General features: G+C 36.4%; 1 protein-coding gene across 16 annotated transcripts in view; it reads left to right on the top strand.

Moving 5' to 3' along the window:
• Positions 1-19,092, top strand: part of KTN1 (kinectin 1) — a 99,995-nt gene that overhangs the window by 68,471 nt on the left and 12,432 nt on the right. For 11 of the 16 annotated variants that reach the window (XM_036435923.2, XM_036435912.2, XM_036435932.2 and 8 more), the window contains 9 exons: positions 99-136; positions 3,238-3,328; positions 5,535-5,621; positions 10,519-10,608; positions 13,497-13,577; positions 17,126-17,215; positions 17,342-17,434; positions 18,680-18,751; positions 18,951-19,034. In XM_036435923.2, the coding sequence (XP_036291816.1) occupies positions 99-136; positions 3,238-3,328; positions 5,535-5,621; positions 10,519-10,608; positions 13,497-13,577; positions 17,126-17,215; positions 17,342-17,434; positions 18,680-18,751; positions 18,951-19,034 (726 nt within the window). The remainder of the gene's footprint in view (positions 1-98; positions 137-3,237; positions 3,329-5,534; positions 5,622-10,518; positions 10,609-13,496; positions 13,578-17,125; positions 17,216-17,341; positions 17,435-18,679; positions 18,752-18,950; positions 19,035-19,092) is intronic. The other 5 variants (XM_036435957.2, XM_036435893.2, XM_036435943.2 and 2 more) reach the window with 3 other exon arrangements.

Raw genomic sequence — 19,092 nt, 5'->3', positions numbered from 1 at the left:
TGTTCTTTGGTATTGTCTTAATTTATGTCTAAAAAGTTAATTTTTAAAAATCTTCTGGAAAGCTGTGTTTTGAAATAACATTTAACTCTTTTTAATAGGCATCTTCTTTTCCCCCACATGAAGAACTATTAAAAGTGTAAGTAATAATTTTGGTTCTTAATTTGAGAATTGGTAACTTTTTATGTGCTAAGTAGTTATAAAACAAGCAATTTGCTGTCATTGCAAATGGTCACCAAATTTTTGCAGTTCTTGTTTGGATTATTTGAACTGCAGATCAGTAGAGTTTACCTGTGCCTTTGCTTTGGTACATTTAGCTAATGTACCTTTTTATAGTATTTGGATTTCTTTGAACATTTTGTTGAAGGAAATTTTTACTTATTTTTTGGGGCATTCCAAAAGCATCCAATAAAATATACTTTGAAGGCTTTTTTAACTTAAATTTTGTCACTTATTCTATCATTATGGAATTGAATGATGAAAATTTAGTTTTGTTTATGCATCAAAAACCCCACACCCTTATCTATATGGTTGCTCTCTTCTGAGGAGACTTTTTTTTTTTCTCTAAACTAAAATATATTTTTTTAAATTCTTGACCTGTACTTTTCTCTAAAGAGGCTATATTTAAGGTCATTTCAGATACATTGGTATATTTCAAAATATTAAATGTCAAACACATTTATTATTAGGTGATATAACTAATCTAAATAAACATAAATCTATACAAATATAAATAAATATATATTAATTCTTTAAAAACAAAATTATCTCTTAGTTTGAGGACTATACAGAAACAGACTGTGGGGACAGACCCAGAGCCCTAATTTGGCCAAATCCTTATATAGAGCTTTATTCTTAGGAAAGATCTATTTGTAATTTAAGTTTCTATTCAAGCTGCTGTCCACTATAACAGAATTGAATTGTGAGCCTTTGCCATTGCTTTCCACTAATTCATTAGATAGAACCAGAAAAACAGGAACCTCGAGACTGTTATAAAAATTATAAGGGAACACCTACCTTACATTAACTGCATACTTTTATTGTGGGTTAGCCACTTTAAGAAATTCACAACTGATTTTATTATCTTCTGGAAAAAAGTAATATTTAAGAGAGTGCTTCCACATCATTTTCACTCTTCTGGAAATATAGCAAATCATTGTTTTTGTGGACCTCGATTTAATGGACTTTGGATTTAAGGGATAAAAATTTCTGGTCCATGTGTTATATATCTGAAAATTGACATTGTTAATTTTAAAATGCTTTTAAACAAGATTTGCTTATAAATAAATTAACAGGTATTATTTTGGTTATTACTTCACTGTTATTTTTAACAAATTATAGCAAATAGGTCATGTGTTAGAGAACACACTATAGTAACTTTGCCAACATAAATAAACATTACATTTCTACAATTATAGTCTACATATTTAAATCCAAAAGTCACCACTAATTAACAGTGTTCAGCAAATGATTAGCACATGATCACACCTCATGGCTCACAGGAATAGAGTCTGTTGCCCTGTGGTGAGACTTTCTGCAGCAGTTTTAACCCTGTAGCTGATGTTCCCACTTGTGCTAAGCCACACTCCAGCCCTGTGCATTTGTTTACATGTGACTGGTGAATTTATGCACTTACTAGATCTATATACATACATACATATATATATATATATATATATATATATATATATATATATATATATAAAAGGCTAAGTGACTGAACATCTATCCATTTGATCTTCCTACTGACTGACTGGTACATATGATGCTCATTGGCATTCTAATATATATAAAAGTCTAAGAGACTGTTATGACCGACCTGTCAACCAGTCGCTATGACACACACTGACCACTAGGGAGCAGATGCTCAAAGCAGGTGGTCATTGTGCTTCCCCAGCCAACCTCCCGTCACCTCTCCCCCACCCCTTCAGCTGGCCCTCTCTCCCCCTAATGCCCTGATGGAGGAGGGGAGCTGGTTGGCCTGCCAACCTCCCAGGTTCCCTCCCCCTAGCCGCCAGCCCCCTAATAGGCCTCAATTGCCAGCCAGGCCAAGGGATCCCACCTCTGCACAAATTCATGCACCTAGTCTCTATTTTAGAAATAAACATTGACTCGTACATGCATGATACATGTAAAGTGCTCGCTGGTGCCAATTGCATGTGTGTGTTTTGATCTGTCATTGTCAATTGTAAATTTGGTGGTTGTTGACATTCAACATGAATCATCTCACGATTTATTCATCGACCAACTGACTGACCAACAGGCCGGTACATATGATGTGCACTGGCAATTTAAAAGTAAACGTTGACTTGCACATGTACGATACTTACAAAGCTCTCTCTGGCGCCAATTGCGTGTGTTTTAATTTTATAATACTATATTACATATACTATTTTGACATATAATTTTTTGCAGTAACCTAATTACCACATGAATCTTCTAATTAATTTCCTTTCAATGTGCATGAATTCGTACATTGGGCTACTAATTAGTATAAAATTAAAATTAGAGTAACACATAGAATACTTTTCTGTGAAATTAAACTCTTCTTACATACTTAATTGTATCTAATTACACAAAGTTATCTATTCTAAATAAGTAAAAACAAGTAAACTAATTTTAAAATTTTTAACATACACACTTGGAAAACCTACTAATGGACTTTGGCTTTAACGAACACCCCTGAATTATTGAGATTTTACTGCTACTTCATTAACTTACATAAAAATAGAGAGAACTACAACTGTAGCAGTTTATGTGTTCATGAATTATTTCTTTTTTTAAAAAAATCCATATAACTTTTTAAAAAAAATACATTTTATTGATTTTTCTTACAGAGAGGAAGGGAGAGGGATAGAGAGCTAGAAACGTTGATGAGAGAGAAACATCGACCAGCTGCCTCTTACACACCCCCTACCAGGGATGTGCCCGCAACCAATGTACATGTCCTTGACCGGAATTGAACCTGGGACCTTTCAGTCCGCAGACCGAAGCTCTACCGCTGGGCCAAACCGGTTTCGGCATGAATTATTTCTTAGGGGATTGTTTAACACAAATGTCAGCATGTAGTAGTGTAAAAATTTATTCATAGATGGCTTTCTGTGGTAATTAAGTTTAAGAATTTGGCCTGTTAATGCGTTTTTGAAAGCACCATCTGCCTGAGGTTTTTATTTTGTAGTAACAAATATTTTATTCACGGTTTACCCAAAATATTTCTGTGAACATTTATGTCTGGTTTAGAATTTCAGAAAGAGAGAAAGAAATCACTGGTCTCCGGAATGAGATCGATACTTTGAAGGATGCTGTTGAACACCAGAGGAAGAAAAACAATGTAAGCAAATCTTGATCAGAATAAAGCTTTTCGTTTTATTTGTTCTCTGAAATATCACATTTCAGAATGTTTTAAAATCTACTTTTACTTGAGATATTTTTCTTAGTCTTTTTAAGTACTATTTTGTGTATAGGATTTTTGAGAAGTATTGGGCTAATTTTATTGGAGAACAGACTTTTTAAAATAAGTGAAAAGACCACTTTGTACACTTTTGAATATTATTTAAAATGTTGAAGCTATGATTATTACATCTTCTGATTAAAAATATTTTAAAAGTAAAATGCAGTTTGTTTTCTGTTAATTTTTTATTTGGGAAAATTATTTTTTCAAGTTCAACATTTTAAAATCAAAGCTATTTCCTCTTACTTTGAGTGGGCTAGCTTTTTTGTAAACTAAAAGTAATGTTGGTATTCATTTTAATAATTAACTGTATTCAAGCCTTCTGGAATTTTTCTTTTTTAACTGAGATAGTTCAAATTTTTGGAATTAATAAGCATGTTATCAAGGTCTCTTAGGACTCTAGAATACTTTTATGCTAAAATGGGAAGGGATAATGCCCTCAGAAGTATAAATCTTAATATTTTTTATTAAATAGATAAAGAGTAAATTAAGATGATTTTTTTAAACTTCTTTTTGACCAGAGGTGACAACTGTGAGATTACAAAGATTTTTGGCAGAGAAGGAATTTAAAAAATATATATATATATATTTTATTGATTTTCCACAGAGAGGAAGGGAAAGGGATAGAGAGCTAGAAATGTCAATGAGAGAGAAACATCGACCAGCTGCCTCCTGCACACCCTACTGGGGATGTGCCCGCAACCAACGTACAAGCCCTTGACCGGAATCGAACCTGGGACTTTTCAGTCTGCAGACCGACACTCTATCCACTGAGCCAAACCGGTTTTGGCAAGAGAAGGAATTTTTGCACACAAAAGTATGATTGCTAAGTTGTAAGCAAGGTTACAAATGCTGTTGAAAACTAGGGGCTATTGGTAATAAATTGATATGTGTTTTCTAGTGAAAATAAAAATTTTCAGTTTGCATTAATTTGTTAATTTAACAAGTTGAAATGTTCTGCACCCCTGATTTTGTCAAAATTAGGTATGTGAATTGCCCTTGTATGTTTCTGTAATGTTACTAACAGCATTGCTTGGCCACAAAACCTGAATTAAATTGCCACTCTACTGCTAATATCCTAGCTAGAGCATAGTAAATGCCATTCTAATGCAGCAGTGCTAGAGGCATTGATGTGTGTGAGAAAAGCCAGGATACTAGAGGCAAGCAGATTGCTAGTTCTGCCAATTCATTTGCAGTGTTCACTTGACCAAATTCCTAACCTACCTGAGCTGTGGATTCCCTGTCAATGCAGTGGGAATAAATACCTTTTAGGATTGTGAGAATTAATGAGAATTTCTGTGAAGCGCTAAGTGCAGTGTTGGGTGGGTACATAAGTAAGCATTCAATAAATGGTGATTATTGGCTTTTTATTTTTTGTTTTTTATCTCTTTGGATTTCTGAATCTGAACAAAAACTGAAATATAGCAGATTGTCCTTTTCTGTACTTGCTAATAAAATGCTGTGAAATAGATCTTTCGGAGTTCAGTGTCCAATGACCTCTATTTCTTTTCCAAGAGAATGTGTTTTATAGTTTCCTGTCTCCTGGTTTGCCTGGATCGAGTAGCTCATACAGTTCATGTCAGGTTGCTTTATGGCATATATATTTGACCATGCCAAGAAAGATACAGAAGCACAGTGAGTTACTATGTCATTCCTAGGTAGACTTGAAATGTGTTAATTAAATTAAACATATTTAGAGAAAAAAAATGTTAGGTTGCAGTGTAATGTCCCATGAGTGATAGTGGTTCTTGTTTAAAAATCAAGCTTTTAGCAATTTTTGTGTATTTGCTCTGTCCTTAATCCTTTAGTTTTAAATGCTTTCTTCTTTATCACATGTGCATAGTAATTACTTTAAAGCTGGCATATTTGACATGTATACTAAAACATGCAAAGTGGGCATCTTTGTTTTCTCATTCAAATTTCTAAACATTGCTTTTTATTTTTTTTTTGCTAATGTACATATTTTCCCATTGAAATAATTTTGCAGTAACCAGCATTTAAATGCAGTGCAAAATACTGATGAAATAAAAAGCAAAAATCTTTCAATAATGGATAAACTGAAATCACTCTCTCTGAAAATGATTAGGACCTTCGGGAGAAAAACTGGGAAGCAATGGAAGCATTGGCATCAACTGAAAAAATGCTGCAGGACAAAGTGAACAAGACTTCCAAGGTTGTAATGCTAACTCCTAGAAACAATCTGCTGAACAGAGAAAATCTGCAGCTTGTCTTGAAGTCAGACTAAAGCATTTAATTATACTGCATTTTTAATATATAATCTCCTTATCCATCCACATTTATCATTTTTGCCATCTCTGCTTTTTTTTCATCTACTCCTTGAAGCTTTAATTTTGGGCTTGCTGGTTTGTTGTGATTACCTGATTGTTGAGCTTTGGTGATTACTGCTTTAAGCTGAGGAATCTCAGGAGCCTATGCTGCCTCCCCTGTAAGCCTTGTGAGACAGTGTGTGTCTCTTGAGTTAGCTAAGAAAACTTTGATGAAAATTAAACAAAAACAAAAACTAACTGAAATAATAAACATATTTGGATAACTAGGATGTACCTACAATGCACAGTGAACTTTCCTAGGTTCTTTGGGGCACACCAGGACAACTCAGACGAAGTGGAAAATAATAGAAGTCTTAAGTTAAGGGAAAGGATCACTTCTTGGTATATTATTGGGGATGGTTCCTTAAAAGAGGTAGAATTAAAATTAAACTTTACATTTTGAAATGGTGGACAGTAATCACGTATTATGTTCAGAATGGAATGTTACTATAAGGGATAATTTTCTTGACCAGAATATGTATAATACTTTTTTTTTTTTTTAATATATTTTATTGATGTTTTACAGAGAGGAAGGGAGAGAGATAGAGAGTCAGAAACATCGATGAGAGAGAAACATCGACCAGCCGCCTCCTGCACATCCCCCATCAGGGATGTGCCCACAGCCAACATACATGCCCTTGACCGGAATTGAACCCGGGACCTTTCAGTCCGCAGACCGACGCTCTACCACTGAGCCAAACCGGTTTCGGCTATAATACTCTTGAAGAATATCTCTCCCTGTCTTCAACATGATAAAGGATATTCTTAAGTTCAAATTCCATGGGCTTAAAGATTTCTAATGAATTAAAATTAAGAAGTTGTTTTAAAAAGATTGAAAGAAATGAATGTGCCAGTTCAGTCAGGCATTTTGAAAATTCTTTCCAAGAATAAATGTGGAACAGAAATAATGAATTTTATAGATGGGTTAATAAAGCTCATTAATTATGTGATTCAGTTCAACATTCTATAGGTATTTTGTGTGCCAAGGTAATCTGTTGAATTTTAAATGTAAGTCTTAGTGATATTTGAAGGACTTTTTTTAGTAGAATTTTTATAAATTTTTAAGGATATATTTTTGTAGTTATAGTTCCTTTAATGTAATGGAAATTTACCTAAACTTGAGACTGCTGACAGATACTGGGACCAGAGAAATTTAGGCCCAGGAATAGAAAAATCTAGGCCAGGGAGGACATTGTTTCATTGTGTGTGGTTGCAGTCAGTTCTATCAATAATGGGGGTGGTTGTTTTATAACTTTGTCACTATTAAGAGGTACCTTTTAGCTTTTGTTTTGATAATGAGACTGGGTATCTACAAAATACTAATCCTACATAATAAAACCCTAATATGCAAATTGACCGAATGGCAGAATGACCAGTTGCTATGATGTATACTGACCACTGGGGGCAGATGCTCAATTTAGTAGCTCCCCCTTGGTGGTCATTTTGCTCCCACAAGGGGAATGCCTCTCAGCCAGAAACCTGGCTCATGGCTGACAAGTGCAGCAGCAGCGGCAGTGGCAGTGGCAGAAGCCTCTCCCACCTCCACTGCAAGTGGGTGGTGAGGAGCAAAAGGTCCTGGACTGTGAGAACCCCAGGCTGTGAGAGGAATGTCTGACTGCCGGCTTAGGCCTGATCCCCTAGGGCAGGCGTCTTCAAACTACGGCCCGCGAGCCACATGCGGCCCACAGAGGAGTCTGATCCGGCCCGCCAGGTTTTTTGGGCAGTGAGCGCAGCCCAGGTGTTACAGTAGGAATTAGTAGTTTATATAGTCTGGCCCTCCAGCTCTCTGAGGGACCGTGATCTGGCCCCCACTTTAAAAAGTTTGAGGACCCCTGCTAGGGCCATGGTCAGCAAACTGCAACTCGTAAGCCACATCTGGCTATTTGGCCCCTTGAGTGTGGCTCCTCCACAAAATACCACGGCGTGGGTGAGTCTATTTTGAAGAAGTGGTGTTAGAAGAAGTTTAAGTTTAAAAAATTTGGCTCTCAAAAAAATTTTAATCGTTGTACTGTTGTTATTTAGCTCTGTTGACTAATGAGTTTGCCAACCACTGCCCTAGGGGATTGAATCTATGCCGGCAGATGAACATCCCCCAAGGGGTTCTGGACTGTCAGAGGGTGCAGGCTGGTCTGAGGGACACTCTCCCCCCCATTCCACACCCCCCCCCACAAGTGCACAAATTTTGTGCACCAGACCTCTAGTCCCTTAATAATCTTGCAAGAAGTTATATAGGCATTTTGGCATGTTATGATTCCAAAAGAAAGCTAGAGTTTATCCATGTTTCATGTGCTTGGTGATTAGTATAAGATTTTATCCACATTTCCAAACTCACCACCAAGTGTACGATGGCTTCTTGTGTAGCTAATAATCAACAGATAATAGAATTTACAGACTTCCTCTATTTTAATGGAATCTAGTCCTCAGCATAAGTGTAAAGTGATATTGATTGACCAGAACCATAAGTCATGCTGTAAGGAGTATATATTCTTGAGGAGCTACTATAAATGTTAGATTCACATATAAGATACTTTATATATATATATATATTTGTATATATATATATATATATACATATATTACTTGTCATTAGAAATCAAGTGACTTGCCCCTCTAGGAAGTAATATATGTATATGTATATGTACATGTATATGTAATATATGTATATGTATATGTAATATACATATATTACTTGTATATATATACAAGTAATATGTATATGTATATGTATATGTAATATATGTATATGTATATGTAATATACATATATTACTTGTATATATATACAAGTAATATATGTATATATATATATATATTACTTAGACAAAGATACATATATATACATATATATATATATGTATATATATATATATATATTACTTAGACAAAGATAGTAAGGAAATTATAATGATTACTTTCAATTATTGGGTATTTTTCAGGTGTTGCAGGGGAATGGAAATTGTGTCTACAAACTGCTTTGTTAAATGAAAACATTTTAGCTAGAATTAGTACAGATTAAAAGTAACTTCTCATCTTTGTGCCTTTTGGTTAAAAGTTAAACATTTATTTTTATTTTTTAAATATATATTTTATTGACTTTTTACAGAGAGGAAGGGAGAGAGATAGAGAGCTAGAAACGTCGATGAGAGAGAAACATCGACCAGCTGCCTCTTGCACACCCCCTACTGGGGATGTGCCCGCAACCAACGTACATGCCTCTGTCCGGAATCGAATCCGGGACCTTTCAGTCCACAGACCGATGCTCTACCACTGAGCCAAACCGGTTTCGGCAACACTTATTTTCTTTAGATTCATTTTTCCTTGGGAACTTATCAGAAAGAATCTGCTCACAGTGTATCTTTTCCTGAGTGATTTTCTTTAGTGATTGTGTTATCATTTCTATGGTCAGATGCTAAAAATTCAGAGACCTCTTAATTGTCTCTGAATTGGTAGTTAAATATTTTCCGTGAATAAGTATACCTTATTTTATGCAGCCAGGTGGGTGTATTCCTAAAAAATAGTTAACTTTATTGAATTATTTAAAATACTCCCTTTTAAAACATCTATTTTTAAAATTATCCACTAACCCAGAATACAGTAATAACTTCGTGTGTGTAGAGAATATGATTAATCTCTAGCTTTTTATTGTGTGGTATGACTTTAGATTTTCATAAATTGAAGTGTGTGCATCATAAATCTGTAATAAATTTCAAAGATCACATTTAAATGATGAGAGGGGATTGATTGAGTTGAGATGTTGCTAACTTGCTTGTATTTCTGTCACCTGTTGAACTTCACAAGTGTTTTGGGATAATTTTCTTGGCTTGGTTTAGATGTGCATTTTTATAGCTCTCCTTTTTCATCTTACACAGATAGTTTTAGTAGTAGATTTTTATTTTGTGTGTGACTAAGCCATTACCCTAATTTTGACAAACTGTGATTTTGAGTTAATTGATATCCATTAGATTTGGATTTAAATTCACCAAATTTAGACATGCATTTGTAATACTTTAAATTTACAGTGGGCAGAGTACATATAAAAGTTTCAGAATTAGTTTTCTTGATATTTGACATTGGTGAAGTAATATGACATCAGTATTTCCTCCTTCTCTTCTTCTCATATGTACCACCCGTCAAATTTTGATTTATTTTTTTTTTGCTTTGTTTAAAAAAGGCATTTTTACCTGACCTTGAAGGTGGAAATAATAGAACTTGGCATTTTAATCCCCTGGCATTATAGTCAATCGGTGATGCATTTTTTTGTGTGGAGATTTGTCAGGCAGTAAGCCTCAGTTATGTTGCTCAGATGCCTACTTTTTGCATGTAGTTTGTTACATTTCTAGTTTTTGTTTTGTTTTTTTGTTTTTGTACATGCAGTTTAAAATTTTAGCTGCAGGAAGTACATTTTGTTTTTTGGGTTTTATTATATTTGCTTGTTTTTTGAAGTGTTCCTAGAGGGGCAAGTCACTTGATTTCTAATGACAAGGAAAATGTCCATATTGTTAGATATTGCCTTGGCTTGATTAATATAAGACGTTATTTGTTATTTAGGATGCTTTAGAGATTTTGCAGGTTTTTATGGAAGCCATTTTGATAATTCAAAATGGGGAAAATTTGACATTTGTCAATATTGACATGAAATTTTAAGAAATACTTTCACTCTTTCCTCCCTTACAACTTAACTGTAGTCTTTTTTTTTTTTTTTAATTCTATAAACTTGTAAGTTTGATTTGAACTTCTGCTTTAGGAAAGACAACAACACATGGAAGCTATTGAGTTGGAAGCTAAAGAAGTTCTCAAAAAATTATTTCCAAAGGTGTCTGTTCCTTCAAATTTGGTAAGATTAATTTATTATTTTGTGAAGCATGACATCTTTATTACTGTTCAAGAAAGTTATGAGTAAGCAGCATTTGCACTCTTGCTCTTGTTTTCAATAGTGCACCAATTCCTTACTCTTTTCCATTGTTAGCCTAGGGCGCTTCTAAGTAATGAAGATGAGTTACTTAGATTCAAAACTCATTCCTGTTTTTCACCTGATACTTTTGTTGTATTCTATAAAATTTTAATAGGAGACATATATTTAGACGGTCATAAACATTTGGGACAAAATGATTTCTTAATGGTTAATCTGCCAATAATATTCTTAATGGCTTTATTCAAAATAGAACTTTATTTTAAGTGATTGCTTCCCAGTTTTAGGAACATTTTATCTTTTTAATTAAAGGTATTTAATACTATGAGCCAACCTCTCTTTAGTTCACAATGCAAGATTTTGGTCACCTGTTAAGGTTTTCAAGTAAAAGTCTTGAAGATAATATGGAACAACTTTCTTAACTTGAGGTTGTGTGTGTTTTAAGTGGAAGAGAAAAGTTGCTTTGATTCATATAATCAATGCAGTGGATATTTGAGGACAGAGAAAGCCAGTGAATGCATGTAGTTCCCTAAATGTTGGTGTAGATATTTTCATTTATTTTAATGGAGAATTGTATACATATTTCGAATTAGAATAGTACAATATAATGAATCTGATATACCACTTCAACAATTAATAATATGTGGCATAAATTGGTAATACATAGCATCTTGTTTTTCCTCTTACTCTGCACTTACTAGATTGTTTTGAAGGAAGTTAAACATAAGATCATCTCATCTATAAATATTTCTGTATGTGTGTGTGTGTATATACATATATACATATATACATATATGTGTGTGTGTGTGTGTATATATATATATATATATATATATATATATAAAAGATAAGGATTCCTTAAAATAAAACTATTACATTTTTTAAAATCTTTAATTTCACATATTTAGTCAGTACATTTTTCTAGTTGTCATATCAATTGTCTATTTTAATGAAACAATAACTACTTATTGTAGTGTGTTTCAGTCAGGACCCAAGGAAGGGCCAGCATGTGATTTGTTCAAGATGTCTCTTAGATTTTTTTTTTTTTTAGTCCATGAATTCCCTTCGATTTGTTAGCAGTCCCTACCCTTTAAAAAGTAAACACACCACAAAACCTATGTTTTATATGCAGTTACCCTGTTTGGATGTAGCTGACTGAATTCCTGTAGCCAGTGTGTTCCTCTGTCCTTCCTGTATTCATAAGTTGTCAGTAGAGGCCTGATTAGGATGGGTGGGAGCAGGACGACTGCATAGGCAGTGTGGTGTATTTCATCAGCATAGGAGAGATGTAAGCCATGTGACATGGAGGGAGGATTGCAAATTTTAAACAACTAAATCAGTTTTTCAGCTGACTTATTTATATTAAATCCCAGTATTTGAAGCAAAATAGGACTTTAATAGTATCCACTTAGTCTTGGTTCAAATTTATAATGTGAAAATGTAAATTTTGTGCTTTAGGGGCATTATTTTATTTTATTTTATTGTACTATGGGATGATCTCACATCCAGTTTTCATTTTTTGTTCTGACTTGATAGATTGTAGAGAATCCTGATTTAGCATGTAAATAAGCTTTAAATTACATCAGTTAATAGGAATTTCATTTGTTTTCATTTTTTCTTAGAATAAAGTAAACCAAAGACTTAAAAGAGGATTAAGATGAAATTTGATTTAAAGTATCTAACAAATACTCTATTAAAGTATTAAATTTAGATAAGCATCCAAAATGTAGAATAAATTGTTCTAAAATTTAGAATAATGACTAAAACTATAATATAAAACTTATGTATATATATTTAATTTTAGAGGACATTTATTAAAGCTGGGGACAGTGAAACAAGGGAGGGACTAGGGTAGAAGAAGCAGCAGGAGAGAGACTAGGTGGAAAATGAGCCTAGGCTGGGCTGCTTTGGCTTACCGAGAAGTCAGGGAATAGGGGGCCTTCGGGACAGAGTCCGGGGATTAGCCTGGGATGAACTGCTGCTGCCCATTGCTCCCTGGTTGTAAGCCCTGTGGGGTCCCTTAGAGTTTAGGAGATGCATGCCTATTGGTGGAGAAGAAGAAGGGAAAGGGGTGGGCATGCTGCTGGGAGGGCGAGCATGTGCCCATAGGTATATTTTTAGTGTTTATTTTCAAGCCTTGGTTATGTATAATTTTTAAAAAATCTTCACCCAAGTATATATTTTTTTAGTTTTTTAGAGAGAGGAAGGGGGAAAGAGAGAGATAGAAATATCAGTGTGAGATAAAAACATTGATTGGTTGCCTCATACTTGCCTTGATGGGAATCAAACCTGAAACCTAGGTATGTACCCTGACCAGGAATCAAACCTTCAACCTTTTTGTGTACAGGATGATGCTCCAGCCAGCTGCGCCTCCTGCCCAGGATGGTTATATATAATTTATGCATTATATTTATTCTTCTTTGAAATTTTCAGAGGGCTGGAGTTTGTCTATTTAGTTTTCTTTAAAAAAAAAAAAGTTTTTATTGATTTTAGAAAGAAAGGAAGGGAGAGGAGCGAGGAATCCATCGAGAGAGAGAGAGAGAGAGAGAGAGAGAGAGAGAGAGAGAGAGAGAGAGAGGGAGATGTGAGGGAGGAACATCAATCAGCTGCATCCTGCACACAGCCTGGGCATGTGCCCTGACTGTGTAGCTATACCTTTCGGTGCACAGGACAACACTCACCCAGCTGAGCCACACTGGCCAGGGCTATTTAGTTTTCTTTCACAATACATAATTTAAATTAGTTACTTAAAATTGTTTACCTATTTTATTTATATATTTTTGAATATTGTTTATTTTTACTGTTCTCCACAGAATTATAGTGAATGGTTGCGTGGATTTGAAAAGAAGGCAAAAGAATGTGTGACTGGAACTTCTGGGTCAGAGGAGGTTAAGGTTAGTTTAAGAAGTGAAATATCTGTTTTAACAAAAAAATGATTAAATCAGAATTTGTCTTTATGAGCTTTGGAAAGATAAAAGATGTAGTATGAATAGGCTAATGATTTTTTGTTGTTGTTAATCCTCACCTAAGGCTATTTTCTCCATTGAATTTGAGAAGGAGAAAGGCAAGGAGAGAGAGAAAAAAACACATCAATGTGAGAGAAACACAGGGATTGGTTGCCTCCCTGGATCGGGGATGAGATCCACAATCTAGGTACATCCCCTTGATTGAGAATCCAACTGGGGATCCTTTGGTGGGCGGGCTGTCACTCTAACCATTTGGTTACGTCAGCCAGGGCAGAATAATGATTTTTTTTGAGAAAGCATAAGGTGATTTCATTTTGTGTAAATTTTGGTGAAAATGCTATAATATAGGTCTTCCTTGCATTTGATTTATATACAAAGTTAATGTTTACTATTTCTTTAACTGTACAACTCAGTTCTAAAACTGAATATTTATTTCTTACTCTCTTCTTAGCCTGAATTTAAAAAGTAAAGCTCAGTTGAGGTAGGTAGGTAGAAACTGACTGGTTTGCTAATGCAATCCCAGATACATCATTAGACGTGTTCAAATCCTAGATGTGTTTTTATCCTTGCCTACTGAAATTTGGGGATTGACTTTTCTTTGTATGTCAAGTGGCATGATTCAAATCCTCTTTTGTGTATAGCTTAGGTATTATGACTTTATTTCACATATGGATTTGCTTTGATTTTACCATCCTGCTAAAGAGTGATGAACCCACCCAATAGAGGGAAATGCTAATTGACTGTTACAGTCAATTAGCATATTCCCACAGTCAATAAAGAGGGAATATGCTAATTGACTGCCACACCCTCACAAGATGGCAGTGCTCACAGCCACAAGATGGCAGTGCCCAATCCACTCAGCCCTGCCTCATCCAGCTGGAGTCCCCCAATCCCCTCAGCCCCACCTCATCCAACCTCAGTCCCCCAGTCCCCTCAGCCCCACAGAGGAAGGCAGTTGGGTATGATTGGGCAGGCAGGAGAGGGCAGTTAGAGGCGATTGGGTTGGCAGGGGAGGGCAGTTGGGGACGATCTGCCAGCAGGGAAGTGGTTAGGGAGCTATCAGGCTGGCAGGCAGAGTGGTTAGGGTGAATCAGGCAGGCAGGCGAATTGGTAGGAGTCAGCAGTCCCAGATTGTGAGAGGGATGTCCAACTGCCTGAGGGGTCCCAGATTGGAGAGGGTTCAGGCTTGCCTGAGGGACACACCCCCACACCCCCTATGCATAATTTTTGTGCACCGGACCTCTAGCCATCCTACCTAATAAAAGAGTAATATGCAAATTAATCATCACTCCACTACACTCACAAGCCATACCCCCAGCCAATCAGAGCAAGTATGCAGATTAACCCCAACCAAGATGGCTGCCACAACAGAGAGCACGGGGAGGCTTGGGTTTCCCCTGTAATGGAGGAAGCCAAGCTTTCCACACACCCTGGCCGGCCCAGGCTTCCACTCAAGGATACAAAGTTTCAATTATAGAAGATAAATCCCAAGAAAAATGACAGCAGCCATGGAGCTGGAGAGAGCAGTCTAGGGTTGCCCCCGGCAACGGAAGAAACAAAGCTTTCCACCTGCCCTGGCGGTCCTAGGCCTCCATTCCAGGCTACAAAGTTTTAATTATAGGAGGTAAAATCCTAACAGAAATGGCTGCCACCATAGGGCGAGCAGAAGGATTGGCTTTGCTCCAGGCTACAAAGTTTCAATTGTAGAAGATAAATATATCCCAGATACCAGGGCTTCTGCTTGGGTCACCAGAGGGCACGGCCGGCCTGCAAATCACCAGAGGCCCCTCGCCCAGGCCGCCCCATGCCCCAAGGGAACCCTCACCCTGATCCAGGATACCCTTCAGGGCAAACCCACCCACGTATCAGGCCTCTATCCTATCTAATAAAAGAGTAATATGCAAATTGACCATCACTCCAACACACAAGATTAACCTGTTAACCGGGGAGTTCCCTTTTTAATTACACAACCTGTTACTAGTGCATACTCTTTCACTAGGACGTGTCAGTACGTCACACCCGGAAGATATAATTTCATATTATTATTATTTTTTTATTTATACTTAATTAAAATAAATGAAATATATATTTTTCGTTTATATATAAAGCACAAAGGAAAATACAAAATTATAAACAAATAGAAAAGAATACCAACAAAAAAAATGGAAACATCGAATTAAAAAATTACAAATTTTACAGTTATAAAGATTACAAAAATATATACCGTCCCTCTCAGGGCGCAACATATATTTCAAGGACATATTCATACATCCTACCCGTTCCTGATAATGTTTACGTTTGACGTATTTATAGGTCCTGCTCAGTTAACAACTTAAGATAGCTGCCCCCATCTGGACACAAGATGGCCAGCAGGGGAGGGCAGTTTGGGGGAACTAGGTCTGCAAGGGAGGGCAGTTGGGGGCAATCAAGCCTGCAGGGGAGGGCAGTTGGGGGCAATCAAGCCTGCAGGGGAGGAGTTAAGGGTGGCCAGGTTGGCAGAGGAGAAAAGTTGGGTGCAAACAGGCTGGCAGGAGGGCAGTTAGACATCAACCAGGTTGGCATGGGAGTGGTTAGGGTGAACAGGCTGGCAGGCAGAAGTGGTTAGGGGTAATCAGGAAGACAGGCAGGCAAGCAGTTGGGAGCCAGCAGTCCTGGATTGTGAGAGGGATCCCAGATTGGAGAGGGTGAAGTCTGGGCTGAGGGATACCCCTTGCCTCCATGCATGAATTTGGTGCACCAGGCCTCTAGCATATAATAAAAGGGTAATATGCAAATAGACTGAATGGCAGAATAACCAAAGCATAATATGCTAATGATATGCTAAGGCTGCTCCACCACTCACTATGATGTGCACTGACCACCAGGGGCAGGAAATCAATAGGTCAACCAGTCTCTATGACATGCACTGACCACCAGGGGCAGATTCTCTGAGCAGTAGATAAGCTTGCTGTTGGGGTCCAGCTGATTGGGACTGAGTGCAATGGGCTGATCATGCACTGGTGGGGTCCCTCAGCCTGGCCTGTGCCCTCTTGCAATCCAGGACAATTTAATGGGATGTCAGATTGCCGGTTTTGGCTGGGCCGAAATCAGCAGTCCAACATCCCCCAAGTGTTGTAGTGTGCTGGGAATGCACTGACTACCAGGGGGCAGCTCCTGTGTTGATTGTCTGCCCCTGGTGGCCAGTACGTGTCATAGCAATTGGTCAACTGGTCTTTCGGTCGCTTAGGCTTTTATATATATAGATTGTGTAATATATTTTGTAATAAACAGACTCGGAGAGTTTCATTAGCAAAAACCAAATGACCAAAAAGGTCATTGTACTTTATTGCTCTTTAAGAAGGTTTAAATGAATTGTTTCATTTTAAAACAGTTAGAAACTATTTGTCACAATATACCAGTAAATAGTGAAACAAGTTTGAAGCACAAAACTTTCTGGTAAAAGCAGGGAATTTTTCTTTATGTCACTTTTTCTTCAGGTTCTAGAGCACAAATTGAAAGAAGCTGATGAAATGCACACATTGTTACAGCTAGAGTGTGAAAAATATAAATCCGTCCTTGCAGAAACGGTAGGAAATGATTTTTAATCTACATTTTGGTTTCATTTAAAAATCATTAACTTATTCCTTAGTGGCTTAAATAGTTTATTTTAGCATCAGAGCATGAATTTTTCATAACTATTCTTTTGTCCATAGGAAGGTATTTTACAGAAGCTACAGAGAAGTGTGGAGCAGGAAGAAAATAAATGGAAAGTTAAGGTCGATGAATCACAAAAGACTATTAAACAGGTACTGTATTTTAAAAAGGAAGAGCTTATTTAGAACAGTGATTTTTAAAAGCATATATTTTTATTGACTTCAGAGAGGAAGGGAGATGGAGAGAGAGAGAGAAACATCAGCGATGAGATAGAATCATTGATTGGCTGCCTCCTGCATGCCCCCTACAGGGGATAGAGCCCACAACCTGGACATGTGCCCTTGACCAGAATTGAACCCAGGACCTTTCAGTTTGCAGGCTGATGCTCTATCTACTGAGAAAAACCAGCTAGAGCAGTGATTCTTAAAGTGTGGGCCCTGGACCAGCAACATCAGCATCACCTGGAAACTTGTTAAAAATGTATTCTTGAGTCTCACCCAAGACTTAACTGCATCTGAAACTGTGGGGCCAGCAGTCTGCTTTAAAGAGCCCCTCAAGTGATTATGATTCCTACCCAAGACTGAGAATCATTGGTTTAGAGTACAACTAAAGGATAATAATAAAGAATATAAAATGCTTTGAAATTGACAGAACTACTATGCAGTGACATGAGTTAAATTATTTGGAGTTCCAAATTACTTTTTTAAAAATAGGTTTTTATTGATTTCAGAGAGAGGAAGGGAGAGGGAGAGAAAGATAGAAGCATCAGTGATGAGAGAGTTATTGATCAGCTGCCTCCTGCATGCCTCCTACTGGGAATCAAGCCCACAACCCTGGGCGTGTGCCCTAACCGGGAATCGATCTGTTACCTACTGGTTCATAGGCCAATGCTCAACCATTGAGCAACACTGGCCAGGCAAAAATGACTTTTATACCATTATGTTGTGACCCATGACATACAGTATTCAAGAAAAAGTAAGTTTTTACATTCTTTATGGACCTGAATGTTTTTGTGCAATATTAATTTCCCATTTACTTGGGTGTGATAAAGAGTGCCATCCATTGCTTGCTTGTTTTTCTGGACCAATCTGGGCAGAATTTAGGGATGCTGATGGTGCTCCATGTTAGTGCATTTGGGGACTAAATACAGTCAGTTGTCAGTTAATTATTTAAAAAATGTAAGCACTTCTGGCAAGGCCCAGTATAATAACATGCAAATGGGGTGGATTTTTACTGCAATTTAAATCAAGTTAACTGTGACACTCATTTTTAAGGTCTTTTAAAATTCATTATAGCTTTAAATGAGGTGCATTTCAAGAAATTGGTTTAAAATTCTAGAAGATAGAAATCTATATCTTTGGTGGTTTAGTTGGTCATATAATTGTTTCATATTTCAGATGCAGTTATCATACACATCTTTGGAACAAGAGCTAGAACAATTAAGAAGAGAAAATAAAGATAATGAAAATGTATGTTATTTCATTGTTTGACTTTTTAGCATTAAGTATATGTTTTTTTTTAAGATCTGTTAAGACTTTAAGAATATCTTGTAGTTTTTGAGATAATAGTTTTTTATTCAGAAGTGTCATAACTCTTCATTTAGAGAAGTATCATGAAGGGAAATCGTAAATGTGTTTGTTAACTTTTCCTTCTTTGTTGCATTGCTAGCTGAGAAGAGAACGAGAGAATTTGGAAATGGAACTAGAGAAGGCAGAAATTGAACGATCTACCTATGTCACAGAAGTCAGAGAGGTACTTATAGTAGATTTTTTTTCAACCTTGCTTCTCTACTAAAATTAAGTTTATAACA

Source organism: Pipistrellus kuhlii, unplaced genomic scaffold (assembly GCF_014108245.1).
Source record: "Pipistrellus kuhlii isolate mPipKuh1 unplaced genomic scaffold, mPipKuh1.p scaffold_m20_p_1, whole genome shotgun sequence".
Lineage (NCBI taxonomy): Eukaryota > Metazoa > Chordata > Mammalia > Chiroptera > Vespertilionidae > Pipistrellus > Pipistrellus kuhlii.
This window is presented reverse-complemented; position numbering and strand designations above follow the sequence as displayed.